Below are 22540 nucleotides of genomic sequence, written 5' to 3'. Positions count from 1 at the left end.
CTGATAAAACTTATCTCAGAATTATCTATTGTTAGGGTTGGAAATTAATGCATTTTTTCTGTTTTCTAGTTTGCATTTATGCCGAATTCTCAGTGAAAATAAAAGCCATGATAGTTCAACTTACAGAGGTAAGAATTTAAGAAGTAGCATATGTAGAATTTTTGGATAAAATTAGTAAATATACTGCCACTTTCATTCATTTTCATATATGAAAACCAAATACAGAAGACTTCATATAATATGAAACATGAATATATTAAGTGAGGATTAAAACTTGTTTTATATTAAGACTATATATTTTGTATACTGATGTTTTTTGTTCTGCTTGACTTTTATAATTGGGACTTTGTATATTTAAATTTCAGCAGTTTACCTGTACTAATCATGAATATGAAAGCACAGAAAGACAAACTGTTTTGATATGGGTTGCACCAGAATATTTCAACATCTTGAGTTTAGTGTTTCTAATAAAGTGGGTTATATTTAGATGGTGTCTGGGGGTCTTGTTAAAGGAAGTTGTCATGGAAAACATCAAAAACAAAGGAAATGTTTAATGTGTGTTGCAAATATGGTTTATTAAGCAAAATGTTATACAGTTAAACAGAATGTACATTTTAGTTTTAAAAGATTTTATTTTTTAAATTTTTTTTTCAATAATTTTATTGAGAAACAAATAGCAATGAGACAGTTTCAAATCCATTAGTAGGACGGTTTCAATAATTAATACATTGCATATTGTTGTCTTAGTGGTTATTCATTGTACAAAATGCAGACATGATATACCGTTTACAAACACTATTAGAACAAATCTTTCTATTCATTGAATTAAGCAAGTGTAGCTGTATATCTATCCTATTTTGAATGTACAGATACAAAGTGGTCATTCATTTGTATCTCCTTTTTTGTTTAGTTTTGTCATTTAAGTATTGTAGGTGTGTGAATTCAGCAAAATATTCCAAAATAGTCCAGTAGTCCAGAATAGTAGTGAGTTTTCCATAAGACTGACAATGTTAGAAGTTGTTGACTTGAGCCTTTTATAGCTCAGCATATTAATATAGCTTTACTTTTTATACCTCGTTTTTATACTTTTCGGCTGGGTGGTTAAGACCAAGATAAAGGAAGACCTATACAAGAAGAAATGTAGCTTTTTTATCTGATAAGGTCAGTCAAATCCCCTCAGGATTTATCCTGAAACCCTGTACCACAGTTTGTCGATCTATTGTCAGTGTCAGCCATGTGGATACATTTTATTATTTAACATTAATTTAAAATCATGGATTTGACAAAAGAGGGTCAAAAATCAAGGCAATTGTGTCTATTAAGTTTAAAGCATTTTTTTCCTCAATACTGGGCATTGAACCAAGTGCCTTTGCACTAAGCTGCATCCTCATCGCTTTATATATTTTTATTTTGAGATATTATCTGCTAATTTTTTTAGGCTAGATTAAAATTTGTGCTTCTCCTTTCTCTGCTTCCCAGACAGATGGGATTGTAGATTATACCAACATGCCCAGAAAACATTTTTGTACATAACTTTTATTGAGTGTAAAACTCAATGATTTTTAATTATGAAAAAACTTTTCATGATCAGTATTCTATTTTAAGCTAAAAATCAGTACATAAGATGTATTATATTTAAATGATGGGACTTTGCGGGTTAGCTCAGTTGTTTAAAGCGCCTGCTTGGGCAAACTCAGTGAGGCGCAGGGTACCATGGTTCGATCCCTAACTCCGCAAGCCGTGCCAGACCTGCCCTTAAAGTAGCCTGAGCCAGGGGCCCCTCCGCAAAAAAAAAAAAATCCTTCTCAAGTTTTTAGGGCCAGTCAAATAGCTCCATGGATTAAAGCACCTGCTTAAGCAGATGAAGGAGCCAGAGATTTGATGCCCGGACCTGCTATGCCAGCCTTGTTCCCTGGGTGTGCTAAGATGGCGATTGAGATGGGGTGTAGTGGTGTGCACCTGTAATCCCAGCACTTGGAATGCTGTAAACAGGAGGATCACTATGAGTCCGATCTACGTAGTGAGACCCTGTACTAAATACAAAAAAATACGCTAAACATTCTATAGAACAGAATGCTTATATATATATAATATTTGATTTATCAAAAAGTAAATAACATGAGAGGATTTACTTTTTTTAAAATTTTATTTATGTGTGCGTGTGCGCGCGCGCGTGTGGCCAGCTCAACCCACCAGGGGGTGGGGCTGGCTGGGATGTGGTGCTGGGGGATTGAACCACGGTCCCTGTGCTTTGCTAAGCTTGTTCTCAGTAGGTGCTTTAGACCACTGAGCCATCTCACCAGCCCCATAGAGGATTTACTTTTAGAAGAAGATTTGACTGTACCTTCTTTATTTTTTTGTGGTATGGGTGATTAAACTCAGGACCTTGTGCTTGGCAGGCAGGTACTTATACTCATGAGCTATTTTTCCCCACCCTTTAAAGAACACTTGAATGCCTGAGTGTAATCTATAATATTTTTTGTAAGTAAAGAGCCATTTTTGATCTAGAGAAAACGTTTTTGAAATTCATCTGGAATGTGAAGAGGTTTAGAGTAGCAAGAACAATTCTAGGCAACAAAGGAAAGGCAAGGGGCATCACAATCCCTGTATTGAAATTATATTAAAAAGCTCCTATGATAAAATCAGCATGATACTAGAAAACAAAAAATAATAAAACAGATCTGAGGATCAATGGAACAGATTAAAGTTTGTAGACACAGCTACAAACAGAGTCAGACACCTGATCTTTGACAAAGGGGCCAAACATTTTCACTGGAAGAAAGATAACCTCTTAATAAATGGTGTTGGAAATACTTTTTTTCTACATGCTGAAGGCTAAAATTAGACCCATGTCTCTCACCAGGGACTAAACTATAGTTAAATGGATCAAAGATCCAATAGTAGAAGAGAAACACTAAATCTACTGGAGGAGGAAGTAGGTAGAAATCTTAAAGACATAGGGGTAGGTAGAGAGTTCATGAGTAAAAGCCAAACTGCATGGGAAATATTTCAAAAAATCAACAACTGGAATCTCATTTTATTGAAAAGGTTTTGCACGTTGAAAGCGATCACCAACAAAATAAAAATAAAACCACAAATTGGGAAAAAAAATCTTAGTGACTGTCCCTCAGACAAAGGACATCTATCTAGAACATACAAAGAATTAACAAGAATCAAGCCTCCCAAATTCAAAGACCAAATCCAAAAATGGGAATCTGAGATGAATATATACTTCTCAGACGAGGAAATACAAATGGAAAATAAATGTTTGAAAAATATTCAATAGCATTGATCATTTGAGAAATGCAAATGAAAACTACACTGAGATTCCATCTCACCCCAGAAAAAGTGGCTATCATTACAAAGTTAACCAATAACAAATGCTGTGGGGAGAAATAAACCCTTCTCCACTGTTAGTGGGAGTGCAGACTGGTGCAACCACTGTGGAAATCAGTGTAGAAATTCCTCAAAAGACTAGGGCTAGAGGTCACATTCAACCCAGCTATTCCCCTTCTGAGTATTTTTCCAGAAGAACTGAAAACATCAGACCACAGTGATAGATAGATGTGCATTCATGTTTATAGCAGTACAATTTGTCATAGATGAATCTTGGAAATAACCCACATGCCCATCAACTAAGGAATGCACAAAAAGATGTCATATTTTTACATAGTGGAGTATTACTCGGGTGTAAAAAAGATAAACTCGATTTTTATAGGTAAATGGATGCAACTACAGACCATACTTATAAGTGAAATAAATCAGGCCCACATGTGTAAACATAATATTGTTTGCCTAGTGTAAGAAACTGAAAGAGAAAATAGGATCTGAAAGAATAGTGGATACTGTGTAATGGAAAGAAACAGTTCAAAGGGAAGGAACAACTGGGATGAGGGAAAGAAGTGAAAAAAAATAAGAGAAAAAATATGTATATATACACAAGAAATACAAATAACAGCATAGCTTGGATAATTGTAATGCTGATTTCTGCTGGTCTCTTGGAAGGAGCGATTAATGCTTAAATTTTTTTTCTCTTCTTTATAATTTTTGAGTATAAGCTTATATCTGGTAATCTGAATAACTAATTTGAAGACAACAATATGCAATGTAACAACTATTGAATTCCTATCATTTTGTTTAGTGAAATTCTGTATCTTTTTTTTTTAATATTTATTTATTTATTTGGTACAGGGTCTCGCTAGCAGCTTGGACTCGCAATGATCTTCCTGTTTCAGCCTCCCCAGTGCTGGGATTACAGGCGTGTGCCACCATGCCCAGTTTCGGTGGCTAGTAGGGCACGGGGCCGGCACAGCATGTGGTACTGGGGATCGAACTCAGGTCCTTGCTCTTGCTGGGCAGGTGCTTAGACTGCCGAGCTATCTCCCTAGCCCAGAAATTCTGTATGTTTTTAAATGTTTTTATTTTTGTACTATTTTTTTGTATTCTCTTTATAAAAAAGAGCTATTTTTGTTTTCTGTTGAGATACTTACGACTTAATATCCCTAGCATGCCATCTCTAAAATTAGTATCTTCACCCCAAGACTACAATCACTTGTAAAGACTGTTGAAGTTGACATGTAGCTTATTTCATTTTACTAAGTCACTTGACTGCCAGAAATGTAAGAAAGTACAAAACTATTCCCTCATGGAAACACTTGGATGCTTTTGTGTTTTCCTGTGCTTAAAATCACTACCTTCTTCAGAGTTGAATGTACAGTGTTTCTGCACATGGGCAAACTGTATCTTAATGACTCATGTTGAATAAAGGTTACAATTGTACTCCAAAAAAGTTTTACTTAGCTTTGATTTTGTTTGATTGAAACCTTGTATGGATAAGAGACTTCATTAAAAATACTACAGAGTTAATGACACATCCTTAGTATTCTCTCAGTTTTAAGTGGGACTGTGTGGATTTTAAATAACTGATTTAATGGTTTTTATTCAAATATAAAATAAAAAGTTAGGAGTTGGGCTTCACTGGCTTAATTGCCAGTATTCTTCTCTTACTCCTGCTGCTTCTTCAACACATATATCCCTTGGCCAAACCCAGTGGTCAGGGTTTGGTTTGAGGGTCCATTTGGAAGTTCATGTGAGAAATTAAATACCATTTCTTCAGAATCTCTTTGTTTCTGTCTTAGGTATTGAGTTTGAATACTTTTTTTTCCTGAGTTTTCCCTTGAATTTCATTTCAGGCAGGTAGTTTCCTTTGCACACATTACTTGTTTTTTAGTAAGCCATTCCCTTCCTCTCATCGATAAAACAATGTGATGAGAGCTGATGAACATTAGTATTAGTAATATTAGACATAAGAAAAAACTGATGTCTTCATCATTGAAATCCCTCACAGAACTTCTAAGAATCTCTAGAAGTCCCTTAAAGTTGTTATACTTAAGAGTACTCTTTCTGAATTAACATTAAAATAAACTTTTCATTAAATTTTTTTTGTGTATAATTAGAAGGGTTGTGAGTTTCCCTCCCTATTGTAAATGTAAAATTTTTCCACTCCAGGATACATTTTATAGGCTTCTGTGGGTCCTTCTTGGTGATCTTGAAGCTTCACTTACTGTCTATGGGGATAAAATACAATAGGATTTCTTAATCAGTTTTAAATAGGTATTCAGAATGCTTGTGATTCAGGGACTATCTTTACTACTTTGTGGATTACAGTGAATATTTTTATATTACATTAGTGTCAGCAAAATGACCCAGGCTGTGTGTTGCCTACTTTAATCTTCTTCTGTGATTAAGATTAGAATTCCCTGAGTCTTAGTTGAGTAATAGAGCACATACTCTTACCTGTATGTAGTTTGACAATTGATTGTTTTGTTCTTCTAAGTTATTGCTTTAACAATTCTTAGTTTTCTGGATAATTTTAAATAAGTGTTATTTGTTGTAAGGTATTAATAGAAATGCAAAGCATGGAGTTGATCTCATGTTCCTACCAACACATAGAAAATTTTCTTTGTTTTTATTACTTTGTAATCAGTTACATTCTTTAGAAAGACTTGAGATAATTGGGTTTATTTCTTTAGCAGTTAGCTTAATGAGTAAATTTATTTCATTGAAAAATAGTATTGGGGCCAGGGAGATGGAATAAGCGCTTCCCCGGCAAGTGCAGAGGCCTGAGTTCAATCCTCGGTTCCAAAGAAAAAAAAAGAAAAATAGTATTTTCTTTGCCAAACGGTGATTGATAAACATTTTTATTTCTATTATGTTCTTGTTTTGAGACTGGTATTCATACCTGGGGAGGAGATTTTTAAGTAGTTCAGTTTTCACTAGCTATTTTGCGATGAAAAGATTTGATTTTTCTCAAAAGATGATGATAAGAGATTTTATATTAGTGAGTTTAGAGCTGTTTGTTTTCCTACTTTTTATGGTTGGAAAGAAGTTTTTAGGTATGGATTAAAGAAAAGGCTAGCCAGAAGGTATTCACTCAGTTCCTGGCTTTCCAGTCTACGAACAAAAGGTTTTTCTTTAGCAAAGTGGGCTGTGATAGTAATGAATGTGGTTACTTATGAGTGACAGTTCTCATATACAGTAACTTGTAGTTTTTTTGTGTGCATATAGATAGGTATTTTTGTTTGAATTCTGATAGAAATTGATTTTAACTTAGGGAGTAATTTCTCCATGGATAAAACTTTGTATTGTTTATTATCTAAACTGTTCCTTACCTGTTGTTATTGTAGCCCTGATATTGAAATAAGTAGAATCTGAATATATGTAGAAAAATCTGTGATGTTGACTGTTGAGAAAACGGCTTTTTTTGTGTCTACTTGCTGAAAATAATACGCTCACTGAAAATAATTATAGCAAGTTTAGTTACATGAAAAAAATGCTTTAAAAGTGTTGTGGAGTCATAAATCATGTGCATAGTGAAGGTTAAATACATGAAATCTGTAGACATATAAACATTTTTGTGAAGGGAGTGCTTAACCACTAGGAATATTAATGTATGATTAACTTTTACTAAACCTATTAATTTGTTTTGTGACAATAAAGAATATATTGTTACATAAAAACATTAGAAATGTTTCCCTTATTATTGATATTTATATAAATTATTATAAGTAGGAAATGCATTTTCCTCTAAAGAATCTACCTTTTATGTTCAGTAGACTGTGTTCTTACTTAATTTCTTTTATGTTTAACAGATTTCCAGCAAGCTCTCTATGAATTGTCATATCATGTCATAAAAGGAAATCTAAAACATGAACAGGCGTCAAATGTTCTTAATGACATTAGTGTAAGTATTGTATAGATACAGTTACTTAGTAACTTAGTAATTGTTGCAACTCTGGTTTTGCTGTGAAGATCCTTCAAGTATGTATCTTGTACTTCATTTTTGGAAAATTTTAGTAATGGATATTTTATGATAATATTAGGGAGCCATTTTTGATGGCAGTAATTTTTCTTACTGAATAAAGCAGAAAATGTTAGATAAGCTGGGGGAACAAGCAAAGGACAACTGTAATGAAATCAAGATATTCCTTTTTAAAATTGAGGATTCAATGATTTTAAATTGTGCATACATAGCTCTAAAATTTGTTTTCAGTTCTCATCTGCTTGCTGTTTTAGAAAATATTAACTAGATTTCAAAAAGGCTTTTGGCAATTCTATTTTATACTTTTGTTTATTGGAGAATATAGAGTAAACCCATATAATTTTCATGGTGGTTTGTGAGGGTATTTTTTAAAGCAATAGTTAAGCTTCAGGTTTTACAAGTGGTATGCTGCTCTGTAATTATTAGGTTGAGTTTTGGACTTGTGTAAAAATTATTTGTGAATTACCAGTTCAGAACAGCTTTTATAGTATTATTGCAGTGGGATGTGGGGCTTGTAGGAGTGAGTGTAAATTTTCCTCTTGTGTTGCTTTAAGATTTTTTCCTTCACTCCCTCCCTTGTGGAACTGGGGAGATATAGAGGGCCTTGTATATGCAAACCAAGTGCTTTGCTACTGAATTCTGTATCCCCTAGTCCTTCTGTAACCTTTTTCTGTTAGGGGAAGTAATCTCCTTTGTATGATTTTTGTGTTTTCCCAGGATAGTCTAAAGGAAATTCTAAGCTTAGCTCTTGTGATTTCCTGCCCCAGTTGAGGTTCATTCAAACAGTAGGTATTCAATATGAGTTTGTCCATATCTCTAAGCTGTCTTTAGTTGATAACAGCACTAGTTCATGTCAGGATGGTCTATTTCTTAAGAGAAAATATTCCATATCTGAAATCTGTTGGATGGCTATATTTTTGGTCTTCAAGTAGCTTGAGTACATGTAACAAGTAGATACTGCCAGAGGTCATAGTCTTTGAGAAACTTGAAATTGAGATTTGACTGGTCATTAAGGTGATTTTGTCCTGTAAATTGTGCATTTGTATAACTTTTAATGTTTGTAGGATCTGATTCTAATTCTTTTTCTTTTTTTAAAAAAACTTAATTTGGTACAGGGTCTCACTACACAGCTTGGACTTGTAGTGATCCTCTTGTTTTCGGCTTCCCCAGCCCAGTCTCTGTGGCTGGCTCAGCATGCCTGGGGGCAGATCCAGCTTGGCATGTAGTGCTAGGGATCAAACCTCAGTTCCTGTGCTTGCCTAAGCAGGTGCACAGTCTGTTGAACTATCTTGCTGGCCCTTATTTTTCTTAAATAGTGTAAATATATTTGTGCTTGATTCCTTTTCAGTGTTTCCTTTCTTTTGATTACTCAGAGATATCTTCAATATATAAAGATATACTTCTTTTTTTTTTTGCGGTACCTGGGATTGAACTCAGGACCTTGCGCTTGCCAAGCAAGTGCTTATGCTACTGAGCTTCTCCCCAGCCCAAGATACACTTCTATATCATGGCTTTCTCATATTACTATGTATTGTCTAATATCTTAGCCACATAAATATATTTTATGTGTCTCCTTGCACTTGGCAGGTCTAAATAGACTAATTTTCAGGTCATCAAACGACTAATTGGGAGTAATTTAATTATCCCTATTAATGGAAAATAGCTCTAAAATTCAGCATGGGAGTGGAAGTTGGGACAAATGTGGAATAATGCTGGCATTTTTACCTAGAAATGTTATTTGGGAATATTTTCTTTCTTTCTTTCTTTCTTTCTTTCTTTATTTATTTATTTATTTTGCGGAACCAGGGATTGAACTCAGGCCCTTGCGCTTGCTAGGGAAGCACTTATTCCACTGAGCCATCTCCCCGGCCCCGGGGATATTTTCTGTAAAGACTACAAATAAAAAACGTGAAGATAGGTTTGGTAAATGTTTTTATTCTCAGAGTATCTTGAGTTATGCAGTAATAGTTTTAATGGGCTTTATATTTTCTTCGGTTTTTGATTTTCTGCTAAGATTTTTGTATAGGTCAATATTGACTCAGGCATGAACACCACATTTAAAAGTGTTGGATGAAAATTGTACCTGTTTTTGTGGTACCAAGGATTGAGCCCAGAGAGTGCAGAGCTGCATTCCAGCTGTTTGTAAATTTTTATTTTGAGATTAAAGTCTCTTTAAATTGTCCATACTGGCCTTGAACTTGCAGTAGCCCTAGCCTCTCAAGGTATATGGGTAATATGTATATTTTTAACAGTTTTGCTCTAGGTAGGTGTGAGGTACTCTAAATTCCAATGCTTTTCTGAGGTGCTTCTTTAGGTTTCTTTTTTTTTTTTGGCAGAACCAGGGATTGAACTCAGGCCCTTGAGCTTGCCATGCAAACATTTGTTCCACAGAGCCATCTCCCCGGCCCCCCTAGGTTTCTGTTTTTGTATCTAATTCCTCTATGGTAGATGATAAAACATTAAACTGTTACCTTTCTGTTTTTAATTTCTCTGTTATTACAATAGAATTTTTTTGTGTATTTGGTAGAGTCTCACTATGCAACTTGGACTCATAGTGATCCTCCTGTTTTAGCCTCCCCAGCATTGGGATTATAGGTGTTCAGCACCATGTCCAGTCTTGGGGATCTGCTGGGCATGCCCAGGGGCGAGGCAAGTGTGGCATGTGGTGCCCAAGGTTTTGGGGATCAAACCATGGTCCCTGCGCTTGCCTAGGCAGATGCTTAGAACACTGAGCTATCTCTGCAGCCCATACTTGAAGAATTTTAACAGTGATACTGGAGGTTTTTTTTTTCCATAATTTTATTGAGAGACAAATAGCAATGAGACAGTTTCAAATCAAATTGGTATGACAGTTTCAATAATTAACACATTGCATAATCTCTTCCTAGTGTTATTTGCTGTACAAGATGCAGATGTGATATCCTATTTACAAACACTATTACAACAAATCCCTCTCTTCATTAAAAGAATGTAATTATATATCCTAACCATTTTGAATACACAGATAAAAAATGGACATTCATCTGTATCCCCTTTTTTGTTTAGTTCCATCATTTGAATACTATAGAATGTAGCAAAATATTCTAAAAGAGTCCAGTAGTCCATAATAGTATTGGGTCTTCCTTTTGACTGGCAGTGTCAGAAATTGTTGACCTGAGCTCAACACAACACCATGGTTTTACTTTTTATACTTTGTTTTTATACTTTTCTGTTGGATGGTTAAGACCAAGATAAAGCAAGACCTGTGCAATAAGAGTTGTAGCTTTTGTATCTGATAAGGTCAGTGAACTCTCCTCAGGATTTTTCCTGAGAACCTGTACCTCAGATTGTAGAACCTTTGTCAGTGTCAGCCGTGTGGATGAGTCACGGCCATTGCTTGGCCAGTGTGCTCTCTGTGAAAGCCTGAGAGAATGTTTTCTCTCCATGTGACTCTCCTTAGGCACACTCTACATCATCAATCACTTTCCTCTTAGGCCCCATAATCTCTGTGATCAGAAATTTTTTTTTTTTTTTGCGGAAGTGGGGATTGAACTCAGGCCCTTGCGCTTGCCAGTCAAACACTTAGTCTACTGAGCCATCTCCCTGGCCCCAATATTGTTATTTTGAAGAACTCTTTCATTATACTTTTTTTTTTCAGAACTGGGGATTGAACTCAGGCTGTTGCACTTGCCAGGGAAGTGCTTATTCCACTGAGCCATCTCCCTGGCCCTGATCAGAAAATTTGGGACATTACTGAGTTACATGACATTACAGTACAAGTTCTCCTATGTCCTGAGTTTTGATTGACCTTGGAAGGCTAGGGCCAAAATGTTGGCTTTCCTTGCGGCCCTCCTTTTTCTCTAATTTTGGTCTGCAAACTTAGGTTGTTAACTCTCCAGAAGAGAAGCTTATTGTTATTACCATACAACCTAAGCTGTTAAGCTTAACCTCACTATCTTTCTGGAGTTTTTGTTTTTAAGTTTGAGTGAAGAATGTTGTTCTGAAATTATATTTTGCTGTGTTATATGCTGGTATTTACTATCAATATTTTTTTCAAATTAGGAATTTCGTGAGGATATGCCCTCCATTCTTGCTGATGTTTTCTGTATATTAGGTAGGTATTAAACCTTTATTTAACCTCTAATACATGCTGTTTGCTAAATTGATGTGAAATAAATTTTTTAAAAATTATTCTAAATTATTTTACCAATGTGCAAATGTTTGCAAATCTAGAAGCATTTTTTCTTTATAGAAATTATAGTATTGTAAGTCAAATATCAGAACAGTTACTTTATGAAGTAGATTTAGAGTGTACTACACGTTTTTGAGCATTTGATAATTCAATGAAAAGCACAACATATCAGAAATTATGGGTTTGACAATGTACATTCAGATTTTAGCTAAATTAAATCATTTCATGTAAAATAAAGCCAAGTTTATGACATTTTGTCTGAGATACTGAGCTTTTAGCATTCAGCTAGTTAATGTTGATCATTGCAGGTTTTCAGTAAATTATATCAGAATCTCAAACTTAAAACAGTCAAGACATACTTTGCTATTGTAATTTTTTGATCCTTAATTTTGGAAAGAGCAAGATGAGCCAAAATACTCAAACGTACTTTTGTTTTGAGGTTGCAAAATGAGCTTTGAAATGAGAAATAGTTCAGAGTTGTGGTTGCACATGTCTATAATTTCAGCACTTGGGAGGCTGAGGTGAGAGAATCAACTTAAGTTCAAGGCCATCCTGAGCTACATATTAAGTTCAAGCCCAGCATGAACTACATAGTGAGATCTTGTCTCAAAAAACAGAAAAAGAAAAGTAAAGAATATTTCTTTGACTTAGAACAATAGGGAGTGTCCCTCTATGGGAAGTATTGGCTTAATGTGTTATGAATTTATTTTTCTAATTTTAGATAAGGCTTAAAATAATTTTGACCACAATTTTTCCCCATCATTTGTGTGCTTCCCATTGAAATATTATAAAATAACATATAACCTTTGCCTGTTGATCAAGCTGGTATGAATTATTTTTAGCACATTTTAATTCTGTGTTTAAATTATTAGATAAATTACTCAAATGTCTTCCTAAGAATATAGAATTTTGTCTCAGCAAATATAAATAGCTGGGCTTGATCCTTTTGGATACTTCACATTTTTAACAGTGGTCATGTAGGAAACAGGTCAAAATGTATGGGGACTTGATTGATAAATGTAAAGAGCAGACCATTGATGGCGTGACCCTGTATCCTAGCTTTAGTTTCACTGACATAATTATTAATAGTGCCGTCTCTTGCTCTCAAAACTCTCCTGATTTGGAGGATAAATACATGCTCAATTTGGAAGATAAATACATGCTCATGCTGTTTATTGGATTGATTTATGCTAAGCAAAATAACCTTTAGGCTTAATTTTTGAAAAAGGCACTAAAACTATTATATTAGTTTACAAAAATAGAAAGTAAATTTCATTAAAAATTTTTATATTATGATATTAAAAGATGATTTCGAGGTAAAATATTGTGAACCTGTTGTTATTAGGGTCAGGAGTATAGTTTGTCATCAATTACCAGTCTACTTCCACTAGAAATTATTTAACTCACTTTATTATGATACTAGGTTCCCTTCATGGTTATTTAGTAGTATGAAATATTATTATAAGTCATTGCATTTTATTAGTAACCTGAATTAATGAAGATGGTATTTGGTTGCTCTTGGGAAATTTCTTTTAGCCTATTGAACATTTTTACAAGCAAGATTAGGATGGCATTTGGAAAGAGAAATTCCCTCTTCTGCCCTCTCATTCACTCACCCCCACCCTTGGCAGAATAAAATGTTCCAAGGTGATTCCAGACCAAGGTAGGGGAATAGGAATAAGAATGAGCTATTGTTAATGCTGCTGCTGCTGATCATGGTGATGATGATGATGATGATGATGATGATGATGATGATTATGATATAGGTACTATGTTTGGAGCACTTTCCATGTTTTAGGCATTATTTTAAACATTTCATTTCATTTTAATGCTTACAGCAACTTCTGAAAGTTAGGTGCATGGATTAGGAAAAGGAGGTTCAGAGAAATGGTGATGTTTCAAAGCGACACAGCCAGTAAGGCAGCATTTGAATCTGTATCACTTTCCCTTCAGTGCCCATGATCATGTTGTCTAATATACTAATAAGGTAAATCAGAGTACTTTCCAGGTTAAGATAACTTTCTTTCAAAGACTAATCCTATGAAGATGAGGGAGTGAAAGGGGGACTCTGATGTAACTTGACCCACTGATGAGACTTCTAAGCTGGGGTGAGTAGTTGGTGACATTGAGGACAAGAGTTGGAAACAGATAAGGACTTTTTAGTGAAATCATAGAAGGAAATTAAAAGAATTTTAATTTTAAAGTACAAATTTATGGTAGAGGCATTAAGATAAGTGAGTTTGTTTGAATGGCATTATGAGTTAGAACAAAAAGAATAAGGAGCTGGAGAATTGCAGTTGGGCTAACAGCATAGTATATTCATTGTTGAGACTGCTCAGCTGTTTTGCTGAGGTGTTATTAAAAGTGTGCTTACTTGATTAGAACAGGAAAGAATGATAGGCTAATCAGGTCACGTGGCTGAGAAAAGAGCAGTCTTGAAGAGAGAAGAATGACTCCTCCAGAGAGCTTCCAGGTGCTCTGAGCTCAGGGGTGAATCTTAGGAAGTTAAGTCTCTGGAGGCAAAATAGTTGTGGCTAAAGGAATGATCCCAGTTCAGCTGCAGTTTCTTAAGGTCTGTATATGTACTGTAGTTGAAGTTCTAGGCTGAGGAGGGACTAGTAGAACAATTATATTGTGACACCTGGAAAGGTTGATGAAAAACACTTGGAGTAAAAGTCTTAATGATGAATTGAGGTTTAATTACAATTCACATAGTATAAATCATACAATTTACATACAATTCAGGTTTGTTTTATGGTACTGTGATTCAACTCAGGGTCTCAAAATGTGCCAGGCAAGTGCTTCCACTATTGACCTCATCCCTGTCTCATCACATTTCTTTAAGAATTTGAGCTGAGTTTGTTCAGCTACGGTGGCCAGAATATGGGGAGATGAAAACTGCCTAAGAAGAAAAAGTACAGAGGGGACATGAGAATGGTTACCTTTGATGGTTATCTCATTTGATTCTCAGTGTAAACAGTAGGAAGTAAATGGAATGTCTTGATGGGGCATTTGTTGTGTTGGTAGATCATTTAGAAGACAGTTTTTATTACTTTACTAAAACTGTGCCTTTTTAAAAGGATGTTCTAAATCATCAGTTGACTTCAGAAAAACGTTAATAGTATATAACCAGCCAAAGCAATAACTTGAGATCAGCCTTGTTTGTAATCTTGCCAGTGCTGACTGAAATTGGTGTTTGCAATTTGCCATTGTTTTATTTCTACAATACCTCAGATATGAAAAATTGACAGATTTTGGAATAATTTACTGAAACTCAAGTTTTTAAATATTTCAGTAGAAACAAAATGAAAGTATTGAATGAGATTTTCTTTAATGACTAGTATTGTCATTCAAAATAAGATTTTAAATGTATCATTTTCATACTGACTTTATGAAAAGTTGCTAGACAGTTAATTTGTTTAGAACATGGTAGCTTGACCGAGGTGGGCAAAGTCCAAGGTTTTAGCTGTATGAGAAAGTAGATGTTTAGAGTTGCATATGTTGTTACCTGCATCAGTGTTGCAACTAAAGATTGAATCTGTTTTTAGCATCTTTGATTATTTAAACTGTTAAGAATTTTCTTGAAGCTTTTGTTCTAGGGCCATAGCACATATTTTCTATATAACCAACTTACTATTTTAAGGATATATTGTAGGTGACAGGGTCAGTCTCCAATGTGAGGGAAAAATTAAAGCATTCATATATATGTGAAATTTCTTGTTACTGTAGTTTAAAATTTTTCCAAACTCAGAATGAGGCATTTGAAAATTACCTAGTTTTAAAGAAAATAACATTTTAACTCTAGAGAGTTCAGAAAGACCAACTAAATTTACCTCTGTTTCTCTCTCCATCATTATAGATATTGAAACAAATTGTTTAGAAGAAAAAAGCAAGAGAGATTATTTTACACAGTTGGTATTAGCGTGTTTGGTAAGTTTTCAAAATATTTTTGCTTTCTAAAGTTTTATTAAATGATTATGATTATAGTTAATCATGTTAATGGAGAATGTTGATACTCACGTGACTTCATTTGTAAGGTAAGTTTTGAGTTTTAAAGTGGAATTTGTGAAAGTAAACATGCTGTTTCTGTGAAATGGGAATGTTACCAAATCACCTAAACTACGTATAAAACCTTGAATGTTATATTTGATCTAGTAAGTTCTTAACAAAGGAAAAATTAAGCATCTTAAGGAAACTAGAAATAACTATGCATAAATTTTAATCAGCTTTTTTTTTTTTTGTGTGTGTGTGTGTGGAACTGGGGATTGAACTCAGGTCCTTGCACTTGCAAGGCAAGCGCTTATTCTACTGAGCCATCTCCTTGGCCCCTATGCATAGGTTTTTTTTTTTTTTTTTTTTTTGGTGGAACCAGGGATTGAACTCAGGCCCTTGTGCTTGCCAGAGAAGCCCTTATTCTACTGAACTATCTCCCTGGCCCCTATGCATAGGTATTAAACAAATTTTATTTTCACAAATATTTAGGGGAAACATGATTTGAAGATAACAAATTTTAGAATTTATCACAATTTTTGTCTAGTAAACTGTTATATTCATACATTTAGGAAAAAGGAGAAGACAAATTTGACTTAAGGCTGAAGTGCTGTGTTGTGAAAGTTCAGTAAATTCAATGAAAATTTTATCTGTAGCTCTTCATAGGCTATTTATAGCATGTGTATAATTTGTAAGTGAAGTTTTTGGAAGAGACATATATTTCAGTGTTTGGAGAGCCATCTTTTTTGTTAAATTGAAGTTCCAACATCTTACAAATTTTGAGTTTTTTATGTGTGTGTGTGTGTGTGTGTGTGTGTGTGTGTGTCTGCCTGCCTATCTAATATGATTTTTGTGTTATTTGGGAAAAATCTTTTTGAATATATTTAAGATTGTAAATGCATAGTTGGAAAGCTAAATAAATGGCCTTTAATATCTTTTAATACAGTATTTAGTGTCAGACACAGTTCTAAAGGAACGCCTCGATCCAGAAACATTGGAGTCATTAGGGCTTATCAAACAATCACAGCAATTCAATCAAAAGTCAGTTAAAATCAAGACAAAACTCTTGTAAGTACATGTTTCTTACTCTGCAGATAATGTAGCTTAATGTTTTTTTCTCAGTTTGAATCTAGAGGTTTCTAAAGATGCTTTGAAGGTATTTTTTGCAGTTAGTGTAGAGCCTTTCTTTTGCCTTCAAAAATTAGCCTAAATTTGAATCAGCAGTGTTTCACCTGAGTAGACTAATGTTAAGTTTGGCATATTTAAGGTTAAAATATATTCAGTGCTTTTATTATTAACATTCATTTACAACTGTGGCTGTACTCAAGGTAGATTCTTAGTGATGGTATGTTACTGTTCCTTGGTATTAGCAATATTCTTTCCTTGTATTATTGGTTTTCCCTATGTCGTTAACATTAGGGCCATCTCATAAACTGGTATTGTTTTCTATACTAAAAGATATATAAAGAAGAAAACTTTCAAAAGCTATTCTTAGAATTGTTTTAAGTTAGAATATTCAATGAAAAGAATATACTAGACTAGTCTTTCTTACTGAAATTAATTTTATCCTCTTAATATTTATCTGATTTCAGCTATAAGCAACAAAAATTCAATTTGTTAAGAGAAGAGAACGAAGGTTATGCCAAACTGATTGCTGAATTGGGGCAAGATTTATCTGGAAATATTACTAGTGATTTAATCTTAGAAAATATAAAATCTTTAATAGGTAAGGATGCCTGAGTGTGTGTGTGTATGCAGTATGTGTTATTAACATAATTTTTTTTGCCTGTTAGAGAATAACCATAAAGACAAAAAGAGGACATTGCTTGCAATTATTTTAAGTTAAAAAAGCATCTATTTTGCTATTTTATTATTTTGTTAGTAATTACACAATTTAGCATGATATTTGTTAAGTCCTTTTTCATTGTCACCTGTATATTTATATTAATTTTTGGTCTTTCTAGTATTTTTATCGTTAACTTTTAAGTATGTTTCAGTCATTTTATAGAGGCAGAAAATATGAAAACTAATAAATCTTCAGTGATTTTTTTTTTTAAGACAGGGTCTTGCTATGTAGTGTAGACTGGCCTTGAACTCACTTATGTAGCCTAGGCTGACTCTAACTCATGGTGATCCTCCTTCCTTAGCCTCCTGAGTGCTGGGATTAAAGGTGTGCATCACAATGTCTGGCTGCAGTGAACTCTTGAATCCTGGTGATATTTGATTCTTCTGAACGAAGTAGGCGTAGCAGGAGCTGGGCATGGTGATGGCACATGCCTACAATCCCAGTACTCTTGGGAGGTTGAAGTAGAAGGATAATAAGTTTGAGCATAGCCTGACTCTATTTAGTGAGTCTGTCTCAAAATATCAAATGACAAAATTTCTAGGATTGGAGACCAGGTTAAAGACCTAGGGTTCAATCCCCACTACTGAAGTAAGTTTAAAAAAATAAAGTCAGTATAGCACAATGTTGCAAAAGTGTAACAGATACAAAAGTGTTATTTTTTTTTTGGTAGAACACAAAAGTGTTACTATCTGCACCTTTTAAATAGCATTTCTGTAACATTTTCTCTTTTATTTGGATTGAGCATTAGAAGGAAGTCTTCAAATTCCATAGAAAAGAGTATTTAGTGGTAGTGAAAATAGAGTAATCCTGATTTTTCTGAAAGTGGCAAGAATTTCTGCTAGTTTTGGGGAATATTTTGCAGTACTATGGTGCCTTAGGTTTTTAAGACTTATAAGAGAAGACTTATTTCCTGCCTCATTGGCTGTATGTTTTAAGATGTTTGGTCTCAGCTTCTGAGTTCTTTGTTTATGAAGTTTATGACTAAGAAAGCAGATGGTATAAACTTTATCCATTTCCTGCAATAATTTGCATAAGTATCCAAATAAAAGTATATTTATTAAAATCTTCCCTGTTCTTGGGCCAGGGAGACGGCTCAGTAGAATCAGCGCTTCCCTGGCAAGCGCAAGGGTCTGAGCTCAATCCCCGGTTCTGCAAAAAAAAAAAAAGAAAAAATTCTCAAAAATATCTTCCTTGTTCTTTTGATTTGGTTTTTGGTGACAAGCAAGTATAAATAAGTCAGTGTGTAATTTAAACTTACCCTTTTCTTTGAAGTTGTAGGGGCTGTTCTTTCTTTGCTACTTCTGTCCTGTGTTGATTTAACATCAAAAAAGAGTGGGCCTGAACAGCAGCAGGATTCTTTTTTTTCACTGGTTTTTGTTTTTGAGACAAGGTTTCACTCACTAGTTTAAGCTGGCCTTAAAACTGTCTTTGTAAGGGCTCTAGGATTTTTACCTGCCTGTGTGGCAATGATCCATTTTTAACAGTGTTCCTGTAGTAGTTCCTTTTTCTTCTTTCCAGGATAGCTTACATTTTTCCTGCAGTTTGTTTTGTTTGTATCTAAGTTGAGAACGTTGTCGGTACTGCTTTACTGTAATTTTGTCTTTCCTTGTATCTTATTATATACTTAGGATAGTATTGCCTCCCCAGAAATCCTGTGGTGTGTAAGATCCTCAGTCGTTTGTTTTTACTTTTTCTATTTTTGATCTCTCTCTCTCTCCATGTTTTTCAATTTACACCTTTTTATTCTTTTGTTATTTCGAGAATATTTCAAAGCACAACTTTCTTTTGAAGATGAGCTTTTTATCTCATGGGAAAATGTATACTATTTACTTTCCTTCAATTTTGTTCTCATAGAGAGCAGGTCTTTGTAAGGGCTCTAGGATTTTTATTGCCTCTGAAGAACAGTGTAACAATCATTACCATGAAGTCATGATGCAGATATTCTGTAAACATGAACAATATGATTTCTTGTCCCACCCTTCTGTTTTAACCCACTAAGTATATGCTATGAAGCATGGTAAATCAGATATATTCAAATACCCTTTTTCTCAAGCCTTCTCTAGACAGTCATGTCAACAGTTTCTGTTGTTCCTATTATTTTTCTTAGCATTATCACCATAATATATATTTGACTCTGTTTCTGCATTTCAACAAACCAGAAGTTAAAAAATATTTTGGGGGAAATTGCATCTGCATCAAACATGCACAGCCTTTTGTTCTTGTCATTATTTTGTATGCCATAGAGTTAAACTACTATATAGTATTTACAGTGCATTCACTATTATATATAATTCAGTTGTGGCTTAGCATGTAAAAGAATGTATAAATTATATCCAAATACTGTCATTTTATATTAAGAGAACGAGTATCTGTGTGTTTTGATATCTTGAAGGTAGTGTTGGAATAACCTCTTTGGTACTGAAGGATCACTGTACTATGCATTTTATTCAATCTCTTCCCAATGGAATATAAGCTCCATAAGGACAGTGGTTTTATGTGGTTTGTTTAGTACTTAATCATCTTCAGTGCCTGGTTGTATAGGTGCTACATAAGTACTGGATAAACAATGAATGAATCTTATTCCATTCTTATAGAATTCATAGTGATTCTTAGCCAATATTTCTGACATGGAGAAATTTTGGAAGTTTATTTTCCTGGCCCAGTGCTTGTTGCTTTCTGGTTAGATAATTTCTTTCTTTGATTGTCTGAAAAAGATACTGTTCTTTGATGCAAAAATTGAGGTTACAACTTTAAATGCAGTTGAGTATTTTTTCAGTGTTATAGTTGATTTGATTCCCTCTAAATGCAAGCTCCATCTAGATCTCATTTCATCTGGCTAGAATAGGTTGCCAACACAGCATCCTATTTTTCATTACATCCTTAGATGGTTTGCTCAGTATTTATTCTTAGTCTTGGTTCTAAGAGCAATCCAGACAGGTAATACTTTGCACAAAACATCTAATCTCCTTAATTAGCCATTATTAGAAAATGATAATGTAAATTGGAAAGAATGTTTTTAAAGAGCACTTACATTCAGGGTACTTGGTCTGATCAAAAGCCTGTATTATGTTTTGGTGAACAGGTCATTATTTGTTCCCTAAAAGATTCTAGTATGTCAGATTGCTTATATCTTAATAGTCTGGGTCTATTTACTGCATGAGCAAGCAAGCTAAGAAGCAGAAACATTGAATTTATAGTGTGAACATTATCTCTACTATAACACGAAATTTGAACATCTTACTAAATATAAATGGAAGTACTAGTAGACTTTTGACCTATTATAGATGCTCTTAGGTAGTTCTTGCATCAAGATGGCAAAAAAGGTATATAGCAGAGGTATCAGAAATTAGGGTCTTTTGACTGCTGAATTAAACCATTATACTGCATCCTTCTAATGCCCTTCAAAAAATCAAAATTGCATATTGTATAATTTAATATATATAATAAAAATGTGATTGTTACATGATTTTTGTGTTCTTTGTTCTAAAGCACTGGTCAAACGTTTTTCTATAAAGCTTAGTATTTTTTGGCTTCGTGGGCCATATAGTTTTTGTTTCAACTATTCTGCCATTGTTCAGTGAAAGTGAACATTAGCAGTATACATTTAAATGTGACTATATTTTAGTTTACAAAAGCCAGCCAAATGGATTTAACCAGTATGCCATTGTTTCCAATGCTTGTTCTAAATAAAAACAATTTTGCCTAAAATCTACTCATGGAATTGATTTTAGACATGATGTTTCCTGGTTTTGGGCTTAGTGGGTGATTCATTATCTTCTCTTAAACTTGAGTCCTTACTTTTCCAGTATGAGGGCTCAGGACCTTCATTTGTTTTGTGGTACTGAGGATCAAACTCAGGACTGTGTGCTTGCCAGGCAGGCCCTTACACTGTTGAGCTATCTCCCCGCAGACTCTTCATTTGTTGCTTAGTGTCTAAGATTGGGCTGAAAAGAGTAGGATGAAAGTTTTGCCCAATTTGATCTCACAAGTTTGCTTTTTTACTTTATAGGTGACCAAACAAAATACTTCAAGCCAGTTTTTTTTTCTGCCATAATTTTATTGAGTAACAAATAGCAATGAGACAGTTTCAAATCAAATTGGTAGAACAGATTCAATAATTAACACATTGCATGCTGTCTTCCTAGTAGTTATTTCTTGTACAAGATGCAGACATGATACTCTCTTTATAAACAATATTAGAACAAATCCCTCTATTCATTGAATTAAGAGAATGTAACTATATACCTATCCTAACCATTTTGAATACACAGATACAAAATGGTAATTCATCTGTATCCCCATCTTTTGTTTAGTTCCGTCATTTAAATATTATAGATGTGTGAACTCAGGAAAATATTCCAAAATATTCCAGTAGTCCGTAATAGTATTGGGTCTTGCACTTGATTGGCAATGTCAGAAGTTGTGGACCTGAGTCCCCTACAGCTCAAAATAACAACATGGCTTTACTTTTTATACTTCGTTTTTATACTTTTCTGTTGGATGGTTAAGACCAAGGTAAAGCAAGACCTATGTAACAAGAATTGTAGCTTTAGATCTGATAAGGTCAGTCAAATCCCCTATGGATTTATCCTGAGACCCTGTACTTCAGGCTGTAGATCCTTTGTCAGTGTCAGCCATGTAGATGAGTCATGGCCATTGCTTGGCCAATGTGCTCTCTGTGAAAGCTTGAGAGGATATTTTCTCTCCATGTGACTCTCCTTAGGCACACTCTACATCATCGATCTCTTTCCCTCTTGGCCCCATAAGCTCCTTGATCAGAAAATTTGGGACACAACTGAGTTACATGACGTTACAGTACAAGTTCTCATCTGTCCTGAGACTTAATTGACCTTGGAGGGCTAGGGCCAAAATGGTGACTTTGCTTATGGCCCTCCTTTTTGTCTAATTTTTGGTCTACAAACTTTGGTTTATAAACTTAGGATATTTACACATGTGTTTCTGCTTTATTTCACTTATGAATATATCCTCAAATGGCATCCTATTAAATATAAAGGCTTAAAGTTTATCATTCTTTATAGCTGAGTAATACTCCATTGTGTAAAAATACCACATCTTTTTCAACCATTCCTCAAGTGATGGGCATCTTGGTTGTTTCCAAGATTTGGCTAAATTGTGCTGCTATAAACATAGGAACACATATATCCCTATGATATGATGTTTTCAGATCCTCCGGGAAAATTCCCAGTTGAGG

General features: G+C 34.3%; 1 protein-coding gene across 6 annotated transcripts in view; it reads left to right on the top strand.

The window, feature by feature from the left end:
* Positions 1 to 22540, top strand: part of Thoc2 (THO complex 2) — a 143152-nt gene that overhangs the window by 27412 nt on the left and 93200 nt on the right. For all 6 annotated transcript variants that reach the window (XM_023706332.1, XM_023706333.1, XM_023706330.1 and 3 more), the window contains exons 2-7: positions 70 to 128; positions 7152 to 7243; positions 11363 to 11414; positions 15352 to 15422; positions 16429 to 16550; positions 17075 to 17208. In XM_023706332.1, the coding sequence (XP_023562100.1) occupies positions 70 to 128; positions 7152 to 7243; positions 11363 to 11414; positions 15352 to 15422; positions 16429 to 16550; positions 17075 to 17208 (530 nt within the window). The remainder of the gene's footprint in view (positions 1 to 69; positions 129 to 7151; positions 7244 to 11362; positions 11415 to 15351; positions 15423 to 16428; positions 16551 to 17074; positions 17209 to 22540) is intronic.

The sequence above is a fragment of the Octodon degus genome, unplaced genomic scaffold, assembly GCF_000260255.1.
Source record: "Octodon degus isolate 3935 unplaced genomic scaffold, OctDeg1.0 scaffold00251, whole genome shotgun sequence".
In the NCBI taxonomy this organism is placed as follows: Eukaryota; Metazoa; Chordata; class Mammalia; order Rodentia; family Octodontidae; genus Octodon; species Octodon degus.
The sequence above is the reverse complement of the archived record's forward strand: the minus strand, read 5'-3'. Positions and strand labels throughout refer to the sequence as shown.